Source organism: Penicillium odoratum (assembly GCF_028828045.1).
Source record: "Penicillium odoratum strain IBT 22623 chromosome Unknown utg000001l_segment0_segment0, whole genome shotgun sequence".
Taxonomy (NCBI): domain Eukaryota; kingdom Fungi; phylum Ascomycota; class Eurotiomycetes; order Eurotiales; family Aspergillaceae; genus Penicillium; species Penicillium odoratum.
In genome coordinates this window covers 2,442,015-2,457,051 of record NW_026643143.1, presented here as the reverse complement: position 1 = coordinate 2,457,051, position 15,037 = coordinate 2,442,015, and the positions used below count along the sequence as shown (strand labels likewise).

At 50.6% G+C, this 15,037-nt stretch overlaps 6 protein-coding genes across 6 annotated transcripts; 3 read left to right on the top strand and 3 right to left on the bottom strand.

The window, feature by feature from the left end:
- Nucleotides 1-269: 269 nt before the first annotated feature.
- Nucleotides 270-583, bottom strand: N7520_000923 (uncharacterized protein; the record flags this gene model as incomplete). Its single annotated transcript, XM_057134858.1, has 2 exons — nt 270-475; nt 550-583. 2 exons carry the CDS (start codon nt 581-583, stop codon nt 270-272), a joined length of 240 nt encoding a protein of 79 aa, XP_057000794.1.
- Nucleotides 584-1,279: 696 nt separating this feature from the next.
- On the bottom strand, nt 1,280-3,749 carry atm1 (ATP-binding cassette Fe/S cluster precursor transporter ATM1; the record flags this gene model as incomplete). The annotated part of the gene is made up of 7 exons (XM_057134857.1): nt 1,280-1,323; nt 1,378-1,594; nt 1,691-2,737; nt 2,787-3,055; nt 3,107-3,221; nt 3,279-3,338; nt 3,393-3,749. 7 exons carry the CDS (start codon nt 3,747-3,749, stop codon nt 1,280-1,282), a joined length of 2,109 nt encoding a protein of 702 aa, XP_057000793.1.
- A 415-nt stretch (nt 3,750-4,164) lies between these two features.
- Nucleotides 4,165-5,637, top strand: N7520_000921 (AIM24 family protein; the record flags this gene model as incomplete). Its single annotated transcript, XM_057134856.1, has 7 exons — nt 4,165-4,336; nt 4,392-4,510; nt 4,575-4,646; nt 4,710-4,880; nt 4,926-5,044; nt 5,097-5,316; nt 5,371-5,637. 7 exons carry the CDS (start codon nt 4,165-4,167, stop codon nt 5,635-5,637), a joined length of 1,140 nt encoding a protein of 379 aa, XP_057000792.1.
- Nucleotides 5,638-6,834: 1,197 nt separating this feature from the next.
- Nucleotides 6,835-8,404, top strand: N7520_000920 (putative MFS monocarboxylate transporter (Mct); the record flags this gene model as incomplete). The annotated part of the gene is made up of 4 exons (XM_057134855.1): nt 6,835-7,132; nt 7,185-7,291; nt 7,344-7,927; nt 7,975-8,404. 4 exons carry the CDS (start codon nt 6,835-6,837, stop codon nt 8,402-8,404), a joined length of 1,419 nt encoding a protein of 472 aa, XP_057000791.1.
- A 325-nt stretch (nt 8,405-8,729) lies between these two features.
- On the bottom strand, nt 8,730-11,084 carry N7520_000919 (kinesin family protein; the record flags this gene model as incomplete). The annotated part of the gene is made up of 3 exons (XM_057134854.1): nt 8,730-10,289; nt 10,341-10,750; nt 10,823-11,084. The coding sequence occupies 3 exons, from the start codon at nt 11,082-11,084 to the stop codon at nt 8,730-8,732; spliced, it is 2,232 nt and encodes a 743-aa protein (XP_057000790.1).
- A 1,026-nt stretch (nt 11,085-12,110) lies between these two features.
- On the top strand, nt 12,111-15,029 carry N7520_000918 (COPII subunit SEC24; the record flags this gene model as incomplete). The annotated part of the gene is made up of 4 exons (XM_057134853.1): nt 12,111-12,617; nt 12,673-14,319; nt 14,377-14,946; nt 15,018-15,029. 4 exons carry the CDS (start codon nt 12,111-12,113, stop codon nt 15,027-15,029), a joined length of 2,736 nt encoding a protein of 911 aa, XP_057000789.1.
- Between the last annotated feature and the right edge of the window lie 8 nt (nt 15,030-15,037).

The window sequence follows — 15,037 nt, the reverse complement described above, 5'->3', positions numbered from 1 at the left end:
CCCAAAAGAAACACAAACCCAGCTTTTAGTGTCAATCGCTGATTCATGAGCAAAACCAAAACCAGAACAAAAGCAATACAACATACAAAATACAAAATACAACATTCCAACGGAACAGACATGGCGACTATGCACACAAGGTCGTCAAGATCTTCGCAGGGACATAACGCGAAGAGCAGAGCATATCAAAATGCCAAGAAGCCAAACCAAACCCAGAAAAAGCGCCAAAAGAAAGAAAGGCCATCACACGCTAACGCTAGGATATAGCATCATCGCCAGCGTGATTCTGAAGACCCATTCCTGCCTGGCCCAGACGGACGCCAGCTTCCAGTTGAGTGCTTGGAGATTGTGCTAGTAGGCGAGTTGGCGCCGGTGTTGTAGACATACTCTCCGTCGACGTATTGTGCGCCCGTGGAGAAAGTGCTGCGATGCTTGCGGCGGGCGTAGCGCTGCTCTAGACGGTAGAGCTCGAGTTCTGGGAGGTGTTAGTTTGTTCTTGGCTGGTTCTTGGTTCTTGGTTCTTGGTGTGGTGTGGAGCGGTGCACGTACTGGCTTGTAGCTTGTCGAAGAGACTGAGACCCATTTTGAATGTGGAATGAGGTAAAGGGGGAAATTGGTAATTGGTGTAGTGGGTTGGATGATAAGCCGAGTGGGGTTGAGAAGCTCAGGGCGATGTAGGTGGAATTGAGTTCAAATTCGAGTTTGAATGAGGTCGAGCTCGAGTGAGTTGGAATTCGAGTTCGAGGCAAGTTCAGTAGAGACGAGAGAATGGTGGATCCACGGGCTCATGGAAAAGAAGTTGGTTTGTTTCTACCTCAGGGGAGGGGAAAGGCGGCACGAGGAATACAAGCGCCAGGAACTAGCGGGTGCCACAAACTGGGCTGAAAGGCTGGATGCAAGGGATGGACACGTGGGATTTTGACGGGAATTCTCCGGATAAATGGAATTGGAAATGGAAAGAAAGGAGACGAATGAATGGATGGAGTAATTCAAACCCCGTAAATGAATGTAATTTATCACTGAAATGAGGGGATAAACAAAGGGAAAAAGAAAAGAAGGAGAAGGGGAGAGAGAGAGCGCGCTAAGGATGAGCTAGACCTGGACTAGAACATGGTTTATAGTGGGGAAAAGATATGGAATTTTGGTGGATTTTTGACCGAAACTTATGATTGGTTCATTTAAATCCCGATACTATGGTTTCGTTTCATCTGAATTACTTTACTTTACTCTAGTACGTAAAGTTACTTGAACCAGTTTAATATGTCCATTGTCTATACTTCTACTGAGTTATTTCTTCGGGTTCGTCCTGGCTTCGTTCTTGCACTGCAAATCGTTAGCTTCTTTCAATCTAAGGGACAAGGGATTTTCAATACTCACCATTCCACAATTCTGCATAAACTCCATCCAAGTCGAGGAGCTCCCGATGTGATCCCATCTCCGCAACCTCTCCATCCTTAAGCACCAAAATCTGGTCGCTATCACAGATCGTACGAAGGCGGTGAGCCACAAATACACTCGTCCGCTTCTTATCTTTCAAGATGCTGTTGATATTTTGAAGTAAGGCTTGCTCCGTGTAAGTGTCAAGGGCAGATGTCTATAAAAAGATTAGTGACCGTTGACAGATGACGCAACCCATGTATATGTGGGGCAACGACTGAAACAAAACAAAAACAGGATTAAATCCACTTACAGCTTCGTCAAAGAATAAAAGTTGTGGGTCTTTGAGGATGAGACGAGAAATCGCTAATCGCTGTTTCTCGCCGCCCGAGATCATCATTCCACGCTCTCCGACCGCAGTCTGATAGCCTTCGGGTAATCCCTCGATCAGTTGGTGAATGCGAGCACGCTCAGCGGCCCGCTTCACCTCTTCATCTGTGGCGTCGATCCGGCCGTATCGAATGTTATGCGCGATCGTATCGTTAAAGAGTGGTGTATCCTGCGGTACCACGCCGATCGCCTTCCGGAGGCTCTCGAGTGTCACATCCCGCACATCCTGTCCGTCGATGAGGATCCGGCCCGACTGGGTGTCGTAGAAGCGGAAGAGGAGGCGGAGGATCGTTGACTTGCCGCAGCCACTGGGGCCTACGATGGCAAACTTCGATCCCGCGGGAATGGTGAAGGTGGCATTCTTCAGGATCGGCCGGTCCGGGTGATAGCCAAATGTGACATTCTCAAAACGAATCTCTCCACCACGCTTCAGCTCCAAGGGCTGAGCGTTCGGTCGTTCTTGGATTGTCACGTTGACCTTTTGAAGGTTGAACAGTGTCTCCATATCCAGCAGAGACTGGCGCAGTTCACGATAGACGGATCCTAGGAAGTTGAGAGGCACGGAGAGCTGGAAGACCAGTTGATTCACCATGACCAGGTCACCCACCGACAATTGCCCCGTGGCAACTCCATCAGCGGCCAGGTACATCATGGCCGCCAGTGCCGTTGAGAAGATCATGTTCTGGCCAGAGTTCAAGAGGGCCAGAGAGGTGGTCACCTTGATCGACGAATCCTCGTAGTGCTTTAGAGCCTTGTCGTATCGGGCCACCTCAAACTTCTCATTGTTGAAGTACTTCACGGCCTCGTAGTTGATGAGTGAGTCGACAGCGACCGTAGCCCCGCGATTGTCAGCCGCATTGGCCTGACGCCGGAACTTGGTTCGCCATGCGGTAGTGGTGATAGTGAATGCCGTGTAAGCAATCATGGTGGTGGTAGTGATCGCCGCGAATTGGAAGCCATATTGGTAAGTCTAGAATTGATCAGCCATTGATCTATATTACAGATTTCAGATAACTTACCAGGATTCCGCACACCATGGAGATCTCGAGCGCAGTGGGCACCACGTGAAAGACCATAGAAGTCAACAAGAAGCTGATACCTTTTGTACCACGGTCGATGGCCCGGGTCAAACCGCCGGTCTGCCGTGAGAGGTGAAAGTTGAGATCGAGCCGCAGAAGGTGATCAAAGACGTTTCGTGCCACTTTTCGAATGGCTTTTTGTGCGACGCTCGCAAACACTGCATTTCGAAGCTCTTGGAATAGTGTCGCTCCAATTCGAGTTGCTCCATCTAAGATTCAAGATTAGACAGGCTTTCAATTGCGCAGATCAGATTTCTTACAGGCTATGATCATCGACCCTGCGACGGTATATGCAGTTCCTCCAAGAGATGCAAAGTCCACGTTCATGGAATCAACAATACTCTTGAAGTAAAAAGGAACCTCAACATTAAGGATCTAATTAAAGTTATCAGTACTTCCCATGTCATGGACATCTCCTATTTAGCGACTCACCTTGGCACCCACCAACAATGATAAAGCTGTTCCAACACGAAGCTTTGTGCCCCAATCATCCTACCAGTATAGTCAGTACTTCCGCCTCATATACATCTACCGGTGGAGTAATACCTTAGGCCAGAGATATTTGGCCATTTCCCGCATTATAGCCCAATCCGCCTTGCGTTGTTCCTTGCCTGCAATCGCCGCTTCATTGAGCAATTCCTTCTTCGGGACTGTAAGCTCCACCTTCTGAGCCACAGCATTTGCTAGTTCCGGTTGCGAAGGCGCAGGCGGGGTAGTTGCAGCGGCATTGTTCTTAGATTTTGAATCATTATCGTTTATAGGTTGGTTTCGGAGGGAACGGCTGGAGCTGAATATGCGTAGTTGAGTCGGAGTTGGTCTCGTGCTTGGAGATCGACCGGCGTTGCGCGGGTGTGCGTATAGCGCTGGGCGCCAGCACTGCGATCGAACTGCTCTATGCAGCATGGCTGCGGACTGCGGATAGAAGACCAGGCCAGAAGGTATAATGCACCAATTTGGAGGTGTTCAGGGGAGCATAATGAAGATTGGCGGGGGTATGGCGTGCGCAGTAGCTCCGCGTTGCGACTGGGGAAACCTTGGGAGTCGCCGGCTTCGGAGAAAAGGTTTCGGAATTAGGAAGATTGAACGAATCTCTAGAGAGGAAGTAGGGAAATAAACTCCATAGAGAATATAGGATAAAATTAGATGAAATAAGATCAGAAACTATATAAAGCACATTTGAGTATGAACTATCCCATTCAATCTTTAGTCAAATTGTGTTCGTTTCATTCTCGGGACCAAGATTTCCCGTGTTTCGCTCACCTTGAAGCTCCGACAACTGACGTAAAGTCATTGTGATAACTTCCACCCTTTTGGTACAATGAGTCGTGCCCTCCAACGAGGTGTCCGGACTCTGTCCTGGACTCGAGTTGTTCCTCGGGTTCAGCGACAGACAAGATTTGTCCAGATCCGTGCCACGCCCTCGGCGGAGCCCACGGTGAACGGGGATCACCTACCCCTCGCCAGCACTCCCAATTCTGCGGAATCACGCGGTATGTTGGTAGATCTAAGGGCGCGAGAACAAATACTGATGTTTGTTTCCCACAGATGCGCGATTTGACGTCGTCGGCGCCCCATACTCGCTTCTTTCGGTATCGCTCTCGGCCTCACAGAACCTATACACGCGTCGAGGAACTTTGGTGGGATTGAGCGGGAAGGCAGACAATGTATGAAATGGGACTTCGATATAACCAGTGTGAGAACTGGCTGTTGACCTTGTTTCAATCGCAGGTGGTTTCAACTTTGAGCGTTCTAGAGCCCTTCCGTAGGGCGGCTGTGGGAGTGCCCTTCCTCTATCAAAAGGTGCGGCGCGTAACCTGTGATCTGAGATCCTTCGTGCAAGGCATTTAACTAAGCATTTCGCAGGTATCTTCAGCGAGCCCCGTTACTGCGCTCATCTCAACCCGCTCTCCGACAACTTCATTCACTGTTGTGAATCTCAATGGCTCTGTGGATTGGATGGTGGCTCAGCGGAACGCGCTGCTGGCATGGACGGGCCGGTCTCTATCCATCAAGCCGACTATCAATACCAACCTGGTTCGTTGGCCCAGGCCTGTGAAGAAGCCGAGCTAACTTTTATAGGGCTTGGCTCACTGGGGTAGCTCCGAGGTGACTGGAAGAGGATTGATTGCCTTGGTTGGCAACGGCCAGGTATACTCTGTCGAATTGAAAGATGGCGAGCAGTACATCGCCCACCCTAGGTATGCTCTCCGCTGGCTCATCTATGGTCGTTACTCATTTGTTCTCTTACAGTAACGTGGTGGCATATACCATGTCCTCAAACCCCCCTCGGCCATACCGCTTCAAATCTACCACACTCAGCTTCCAGGTGCCGGGCCTGAAGACATTGCCTAGACTTTTGCAAAACAACGAGTTTATCCAAAAAGTCTCCAATGCCAACGCATGGAAGAGCACTATGCGCTTCTTTCACAAACTACGAACCTGGTCTCGTATGACGATCTGGGGAGATAGGGTGAGATCATTCATTACTCGATATTTTACAACATTGCTAACACACCTTATTCAGCTATTTTTGCAATTCGATGGCCCTGCCACTGTCCTCGTGCAATCACGTGGCCCTCGCCTGAACGACGTCTTGTCCGGACAAGAAGTGAACGAGATTGCAAGCACTCCTCGTGGACTCACATCTTCTCCCCGTCAATTGGAAAATGAGCAGAAAGATACCGGGGCAGTCGGTGTGCCGCACCTTACCCGCTCTGTTGAGACCGTTGATCAGGAGATCAAGGAAATCCGCCAAAGCGTCGCACAGATTCGCTCCGATGGCAAGATCTAAGTAGAGGAAGTTGGCCGCACGAAGAACGTGTAAAGGCTATGAAATTGGGTTGGTCTGCATTTGTTTATGGGCTTTAGAGTGGTTTTTGGAATGGCATATTGTACAGTATCGCAGGTATCAAATCTTGGCTATTTGCCAGTCCAATCAGTCCAATCTTTCTTTAGACCAGTATAAGGGCTTGGACCTGACTGGGCTGTCACATATTCTATTGGTGGGAGCTTGGGAATTTCTGTATTACTCCAATACACTATTTAAGCAATCGTGTTAAGGGGGTTGGGAGCGAGTGGGTATACTACATGTACAGGATGTCAGAGCAACATAATAGAATCAGCGTCTCATCCGGTTAAAGAGTAATGAGAAAGAGGTAGTCGTAGTTCTTGACTGTCTGGAGTCGGGGAGCATCTATTGTAAGAAACTCTTAAGCCAAAAGTGTCTATCTATTCAATGTAACACGTGCTTTCGGAAAGTTACTCTGGATTCCATGATTCGGGCTCTTTTAGTGATAGTTGGGGGCCTAGTAGGTGAAGAGAAGTAGACCCCAAGGAATTGAACCAATCAGTCTCGACTCACCTCCGCTGTAGTCTGGAGTACGATTAATAGACCAGTTAACTGAAGCCAATACACAGGAGAAGTATGATTGATAATCATCAACAAAAACACGTCCTTCTGATCCCATATTCAGAGTACAACCAGCGTCGGCGCATCCTGTCTGAAAAGGCGGAGTATGTGGGTTAAAGATCCACAGGGAAGGTGGAGCCGAAATGGTCCCTAGCTTCTATCCATGTCGACTTGCCAAGCCCACGGTGTTAGCGGTGATTATCACTCTAGACCGACATCGCGGCCTTTCATAGACGCGATGTCCGAGGTCATACCCGATCGTCTTTTTCTTTATCTTCCTGCGTCATAATCTTTCCCACTCTTTGAAGGACAAGAAAAGTCTCTCCCTCTCCATTTCTATTACTCTTTATCGCCGCATGAGCAGCTGAGCTCTCTGGAGCATTAACATATTGACTTTGTAATTTTAGAGTTTAATCTCCGGGCAAAGCAAGGTGAGTCGCAACGTGATCCCCCTGATGTAATCAGACTTGAGTTTCTATACTTCAGCGTATCTGTTGAAAATGTTTCCTAATATGCTTGGATTTTATAGACTTCGAGACACTCAGTTGATAGCCGGTAGACCTCCCGTTCACGACGAAAATGGCGGTAGATCGAGATCGCGATGTCTCTTCAGTCCACAGTACCATGAACAATGTGCCGTCCAATGTTTCTACCCCGGCGATCAGCGACCACGTTCACGATATCGAAAAAGGCAAGCCGATAGAGGATAAAGATATGGAGGTGCACAATGTGAGCGCTGGGGGTACCCTGGAGAAATCCGATGTGCCTGCTGCGGGACCTCCTGGTCCTGGTCCACCACCAGATGGAGGACTGCAAGCTTGGTTGACAGTGTTGGGAGGTTTCTGCGGCCTGTTTGTTAGTTTCGGATGGATTAACTGTGAGGTTCGCTCTCATGTCTTCAAACTATATCTATGATTGACATTGTATAGGTATCGGTGTGTTCCAAACATACTATGAGACCCACCAGCTCAGCGGCATGTCCCCGAGTACAGTGGCCTGGATCACCTCCCTCGAGACCTTTGTGATGTTCTTTGCTGTTTGTATCCCTACTCACTAAGCCCAGAAGATAGACTAATCTTTACCCCTAGGGCCCGGTCTTTGGATCTCTGTTCGATAACTTTGGACCACGCTGGATTCTGCTCGGTGGCACCTTTCTCCACGTCTTCGGTCTCATGATGACATCTCTTTCCACCGAATATTATCAGTTCATCCTCGCACAAGGAATCTGCAGTCCACTCGGCGCAAGTGCCATCTTCAATGCCTGTGTGAACTCCGTCAGCACCTGGTTTGGAAAACGTCGCGCTTTCGCGCTGGGTATCATGGCGTCGGGCTCAAGTCTGGGAGGAGTAATTTTCCCCATTATGGTATCTCATCTGATCCCCCAGGTCGATTTCCCATGGGCCATGAGAATCTGCGCATTCTTGATTCTTTTCATGCTTGGAATTGCCAACCTGACGCTGAAATCACGATTGTCGCACAAGAGGAAGCCGGTCAATCTGTTGGACTTTGTGCGTCCCCTCAAGGAGCTGAAATTCGTGGTGACAGTTGCTGGATGCTTTTGCTTCTTCTGGGGCATGTTTTTGCCTTTCACTTTTGTGATCACCCAGGCTGAACGCTATGGGATGTCATCGAATTTGTCGCAGTACCTCATCCCAATCTTGAATGCGGCGAGGTAAGTCTGATTCCAATGACGGAATACACTCGCTAATAGAATTTTAGTATCTTCGGTCGTACTCTTCCGGGTTACTTAGCGGATCGACTGGGGCGATACAACGTGATGATCGTCTTCAGTTACCTTTCTGGTATTCTGGTCTTGGCCTTGTGGCTTCCGTCCCGGAGTAATGCCCCCGCGATAGTGTTCAGTGCGCTGTATGGATTCGGCTCCGGTGCCTTTGTGTCGCTCGCGCCAGCACTTATCGCCCAGATCTCGGATTTGCGAGAGGTAGGGATCCGCAACGGCACTTGCTTCTCGATCATTTCGTTTGCGGCTCTCACGGGTACACCTATCGGCGGTGCGTTGGTTCCAAACGTACTAAAGGATTCTTACACGAGGTTGCAAATTTTCGCAGGTGTGGTCATGGTAGCTGGAGCAACACTGTTTCTCGCTGCCAGGATCATCGTTGGAGGAACGAAATTGAATAAGGTATGATGGCTGGAGTCGGCATCGTGCTAAGAAAACAGTATATCGGCCATAATAGATGACGGACAATGACTTTAATTACACACAAGATTGGAATGGTGGATTATGCATATAGATACCAAATGACACCTGCATTGGCTCATCATAGTATCTCGAAGTGGATTGTATTGAAATAGGCCCAACTGAGCCAAAAGGTAAACACAACTGCAAATCTGCCGTAGCCTTGAAGACTAGCGGCCAAAACGCCCCAGCACCGTCGCTGAAGGAAGATGCATAGAAAGAAGAAAAAAAGTATAAAGCTCCGAGGTACGCCCAAGCCGCAAAAATGCAATCATTAGACCAAAACTCCGTTGCGCATGTTCTCGACGGTTCGAACACCAACACCCTTCAGAGTGCTCAGCTGGGCCAAGCTGCCCACCTGGAACATACTAGGTTGGTCCGATACCGTCTCATCATTTGAGGACTGATCCATCTCACAGAGACAGTTTACAAGAGCCTCGGCCTTCTTCGCACCCACGCCTTTCAGAAGCTTGATCTGACTTACATCACGCGAGTTGATAATCGACAAAAGATGGATAGTTCGAGGAGACAGAGAACCGTTCTCGTATTCGTCGAGGCCATCCGCCTCGTTTTCATGGCGAAGACTTTTGTATGTAGCGCGCTTCTTGTTTTGCCGAGGGATGTTGTCTTCATCGCTTGAGAGCCCTTCCTGGCCCGCGCAGTTCATGTAGTCGTTATCCACTGTTTCAGCTGGACGCTTTCCTAGGAGAGTAAGGGTCGGCTCTCTCTTGAGAGAAAGCATACTTCCAAGCTTGCCCTTGGGGGGAGAAGCAGGTATGGAGGACTGGCGTGACGACTTTTGCTGTATGCGCTCTTTCAAAGCGGCAATTTTGGCGGCCAGCTTATCGTTATGGGGAAAATGTGGGAGCGCAAGCTGGTACATTCTTAGCGCAGAGCTGTTTTCACCCCGCGCTTGGTGCTGCTTGGCCATGAGCAAGTATGAAAGGCCCTCGGCTCGATCATCTTCAGTGCCTTCAATCTTCTGTTCAAGAAGCTCCAGGCGACGTTGAAGCTGGTCATTCAATTCCCGAGCCTGAGTCTGCCTCGACTGTTCGCTCACGGCTCGAACAGCCAGAAGCTCCTCAACCTTCTTTTCAACCATCTCCTCGATTCTAGCAGCGGAAAGATCCGCATAACTTGCAGTTTCATTCGTCATAGTCTGGCGAGGCGGTTTGAGAGAGCGTGTGGCGGGTGCACCGGAGAGGGAAGTTCTTTTGGGCAGTTCAGATTTCCGAATCTGGGTCACAGGCTTAGGACGATCAGAGAAGACATTGAATGCCTTGATGGGTTTGCCCTCATCCTTCGCAGCTGGGTCCTTTGTGGCAGGAGCGGGCATGTTCACATTGACGGAAGCAGTGAGCGGTCGCAATGGCTGGCGAGAGCTTGCCATTGATGGCCGCGGGGCTGGTCTGGCAGGTCCCTTAAAGATCGGGTCATTCTCGATTTCTCGCACCTCAATCTTCCGTGTGCGATTAGCAACATTCAAAGAGCTAATGGTGTCTAAGTGATACGACCGGACTGGTGCCAGATTGAGAATCATCACAGTCAGTCCGTTGTTTTGACCCAGAGACAGAATTCGCGTCATTTTGGATTCGCGGTAGGGAATGCGATGCTGCTTCTTGGTAATGGCCTCAACACATTGCGCGAGAACGAACAGACTCTTGTTGATGCTGGCCGACTCCACCATACGCTCCTTGTCATTCTCCGTTCGTCGATTATCTTCCGAACCTGCAAGATCGATGGCAGAGACTGTGCTTACTCGAGTCTGGTCGGCAAAACAAATGGTCACCTTGACACCGAGGATCGCGTGGGAACGGGACGAATGAGCGTTCAACTGGACCCTTGGTCAGTCTCAATCCTCCTTTTTGTCGATAATCATACACACCTTTGTTGCCGAGGTCGAGCGATTGTTATTCGCCTGATCATATAGTCCTTCAAACTCCTTCAAACTGGTGCAGGCTTTCTCTGTAAGACCGCAAACCACGGTCTTACCCCCGTTGTCGCGAAGAGGAAGCCCTGCCAAGGTACGCTTCTCGGGTGGCTCGAACAGATCATAGACCTTGTCATTGTAAATTTCGTAGTAACTCAGTGCCACTTGAACTGTCGTCTCGCCATTGCTGTCCTTCTCGAGTTTTCGGCTTTTTCGGTAGATGCCGCTCAGGAGTCGGGGAATGACACCACGGTCTGCGAGGCTTTTACCACCACGCATTGTGTGTGTTTTTCCAGTCCCTGTCACACCATATGCAAATAACGTCACGTCGAATCCATTGAAAAGGTGCTTGATGGTGGGTGCGACTATCATTTCCGATCAGTTTGGACTGTTTTCCCAAATGGCGGTGACCTCGAGTCCTCCTTTCAACCACTCACCCTCGGCATCGAATAGTTCCTGCTGTGCCACATCGGCATCATACACCGCATTGAACTGGAAGGTATACTCCTCGCCCTCATTCTTGGGGTTTGGGATCCGTACCACGTTGTCCCTATCCCTCAATGCCGCCAATTTGCGGTCGCCGTTGACCGACTGCTTGGGATCCGCAGCGACTGATGATGCTCCGGTGCGAAGAATAATATCCAGTTCCCGCTCAGCCTTGAGAAGGGGTCGGACTCGGGCGACGACTCGAACGCTCATGTTGGTGACTCAACGCATGCACGTTGCTGGAAGTGCAGATGTCGGGAGGAATTGCTGCAGGCTGGCTTCCGTGTAAACCGGAAAAATAGAAAAAGAATATGAATCCAATCCTCCACAATAAAAGAAAGAAAAGAAAGAAAAACAAAACTATCTAAATACTTACCTACCGTTGAAGGGACGCAAAGACTGAGAAGGTCAATCAGTGGAGTTCGTGGGTTGAAGAGACATCGCGTTGTTTAGTGTTGGCCGGGCAACGCGACAATCATTGGGTCGCACATTCTTGTCTTGCAGACCATAAAGTTGAAGGATTGGCTTGGTATATGAATCTTCATTAGAAATAATAAAATATATTCTACTACAAATGTAAGCATCGATATCATCATGAAAGCCCGTGCACAAACCGCTAAGTAAGCTCAAGTGCTGTAAGATCTCTTCATCGCACGGACAATACCACTCTCAATGTACATGATATGTACCTATTTCATATATATATCAGCCATCCCAAGTCGGCGATACCACCCTGGTTTGTATATTGACATTTAAACAATAAGATCTAGGGCTTCAATGTAAGAATTCCACCCCATAATACTGCAAATATTGTTAAAGATTCATATGGCTCAAATAGAAATACATATGTACTTAGAATCTTCGTTGCAAGTATATTTCTCCTACTGTAAGCTCCGCTGTCTTGTGATTGGCCGAACTGCCGCAACCTAAAGGCCACCGTACACCACCAACGCCATCACCGCTTCTCTGTGTTCGATTCCTCTCGTGTCTTCGTCTTGGTACGTCTCTCCCTTTTGGTGATTCACCGAAGCTGTGTTGGTTCGCCGATAATCCCTCTGCTCTGATTCATGTTCAAAGTCTAATTGTGGGGTTCTAGGTAGCGAAGCTCAAGGTCACCCGCATCCCCTCGCCCCGTATCAACTGAATCACCACCCGGACCTCATTCCGTATTTCCTCTCTCCTGCTCACCACTCGCACCAAGGAATTTAATTCCGATACAAACGATCCCCGCCTACCTTCATGGCAGCTCCACAAGGGGGTTACCCTCCCCAGGAAGGGTATGCCCAGCCGGGCTATGGCTCCCCGGACCCTACGCAGCAGGAGTCGCCTGTCCCTCAACAAGGTGCACCCGCGGCCGGCAAGAAGAAGCGAGCATATGCTGGTCAGGCATTTGAGTTTGGAGCAGGTGCCAATGCTGCGCTTGGAGGACAGCCCGTCGCAGGAGGTGCCTACGATGCCTACCCTCAGCAACCCCAAGCCATGGGATACCAGCAACCGGGATACGGTGTCGACCAAACCCAGATGCAACAGCCTATAGCACCTACTCCGGATGTTGCGCAAATGACCAACCAATTCGGTGGTATGGGTATGGCTGAACCGCACCACATGCCCCCGCCCCAACAGCCGGCAGTTCAGCCTCAGCGCAACGTCCAACTGAACCAGCTCTACCCAACCGACCTCATTTCGCAACCTTTCAATGTCGCAGAATTGGACTACCCCCCACCTCCTATTATCCTGCCTCCCGGGGTACGTCCTAACCTCCTCCCACTTGACCTCGGCTGGAGATGCTAATAGCCCACAGACTAGTGTTTACCCATCCCCCACTGCCAATTGCCCCACAAAATACATGCGGTCGACCTTGAATGCTGTTCCGACAAATAACTCCCTCCTTAAGAAGTCCAAGTTGCCCTTCGCTTTGGTTATTCAGCCTTATGGCGCACTCCACGATGCCGAGGACCCCATTCCTGTGATCCCCGACCAGGTCATTTCACGATGCAGACGCTGCCGCTCTTATATTAACCCCTTCGTCACTTTCCTCGACCACGGTCACCGCTGGCGTTGTAACATGTGCAACCTGACAAACGATGTCCCCCAGGCATTTGATTGGGATTCGACCTTGCAGAAGCCCGCAGACCGATCCTTGCGTGCCGACCTGAACCACAGCATGGTCGAGTTTGTTGCTCCCCAGGAATACATGGTCCGCCCTCCTCAGCCGCTCGTTTACCTGTTCTTGCTTGACGTCAGCTATTCCTCCGTGGCCAGTGGTCTTTTGGCTACCAGCGCCCGGTGCATTAAGGAGAGTCTTGATCGGATCCCCAACGCAGACCGACGAACCCGCCTTGGTTTCATCGCCGTCGATTCAAGCCTGCACTACTTCAGCATTCCTCGAGATGGCTCCGAAAGCTCCGAATCACGCATGTTGGTGGTCAGCGACCTTGATGAGCCCTTCCTGCCCATCCCCACAGACCTGCTGGTGACGCTGAGCGAATGCCGGGAGAATGTGGACTCTTTCCTTGACAAGCTGCAGGAGATGTTCCAGAACACCCAGAATAACAGCTGCGCCATGGGATCCGCTCTGCGGGCTGGATACCAACTCATCTCTCCCGTGGGTGGTAAGGTCATTGTTCTGAGCGCATCGCTGCCCAACATCGGTCACGGCGCTCTCACAATGCGCGAGGATAAGAAGGTGCTCGGCACCAGCAAGGAATCGGCTCTTCTACAGACGGGCAACTCTTTCTACAAGAGCTTTGCTGTCGAATGTTCCAAGGCTCAAGTGTCAGTGGACATGTTCCTTTTCTCGTCCCAATACCAGGATGTGGCCTCCTTGAGCAACTTGCCTCGTTACACTGGTGGCCAGACTTACTTCTACCCCGGATGGAACGCTGCTCGAACGGAGGATGCTATGAAGTTCGCGCGCGAGTTCTCCGACCACTTGTCATCCGAAATTGGGTTGGAGGCCGTTCTCCGCGTTCGTGCCACTACCGGCCTGCGCATGAACACCTTCTACGGAAACTTCTTCAACCGCAGTTCCGATCTCTGTGCTTTCCCGGCCTTCCCTCGCGACCAAGCGTACGTTGTTGAGGTGGCTATCGACGAGACAGTAACCAAGCCAGTGGTGTGCTTGCAAGCCGCCGTTCTACACACCACCTGCAACGGTGAGCGTCGTATTCGCGTCCTCACCCTGGCACTCCCGACCACTCAAAACCTGGCCGATATCTACGCTTCCGCTGACCAGCAAGCCGTGGCCACCTTCTTCAGCCACAAAGCTGTGGAGCGTACTTTGAGCAGTGGCCTTGATGCGGCCCGTGAGGCTTTGCAGGCCAAGGTGATTGAGCTGTTGACGACCTACCGCAAAGAACTTGCTGGTGGTAGCGTGAGCGGCGGTGGTCTCCAGTTCCCTGCTAACCTCCGCGGTCTGCCTGTTTTGTTCCTCTCCATGATGAAGAATGTAAGTACTGATATCCACCTCCTTAAGTACCAGGTGCTAATTGAACCCCGTCTCTAGCTTGGTCTTCGCAAGTCTGCTCAGATCCCAACGGATATGCGATCTGCCGCATTGTGCCTGTTGTCGACTCTGCCTTTGCCTCTTCTTATCCAATACATCTACCCTAAGATGTACTCGCTCCATGACATGCCCGACTCCGCGGGTGTGCCGGACCCTCAGACCGGGGAGATCATTCTTCCTCCCCCGGTCAACCTGTCCTCGCAGCGTCTCGCCCCGTACGGTCTGTACCTGATCGACGATGGACAAACCCAGTTCTTGTGGGTCGGCCGTGAGGCGGTGCCCCAACTCATCGAGGACGTGTTTGGCGTACCCGACCGCACCCAGCTGCGGGTGGGCAAGCAGATCCTGCCTGAAATAGACAACGAGTTCAGCCAGCGGCTACGGGCTGTGGTGGAGAAGAGCCGGGACCACCGGTCCAAGGGGGCGGGCAGCATTATTGTGCCTCACTTGTATGTGGTGCGCGAGGATGGAGAGCCTGGTCTGCGTCTTTGGGCGCAGACGATGTTGGTGGAGGATCGGGCGGATCAGAGTGTGAGCTTGGATCAATGGATGACCACTCTCCGGGAGAAGGTATGAGGTTCTCTTGAGTTGATTTGCAATTCTCCTTGACTTCATATACTGATTCTATACGTCTCGTATAGGTTGTGCAATAAATGCCAGT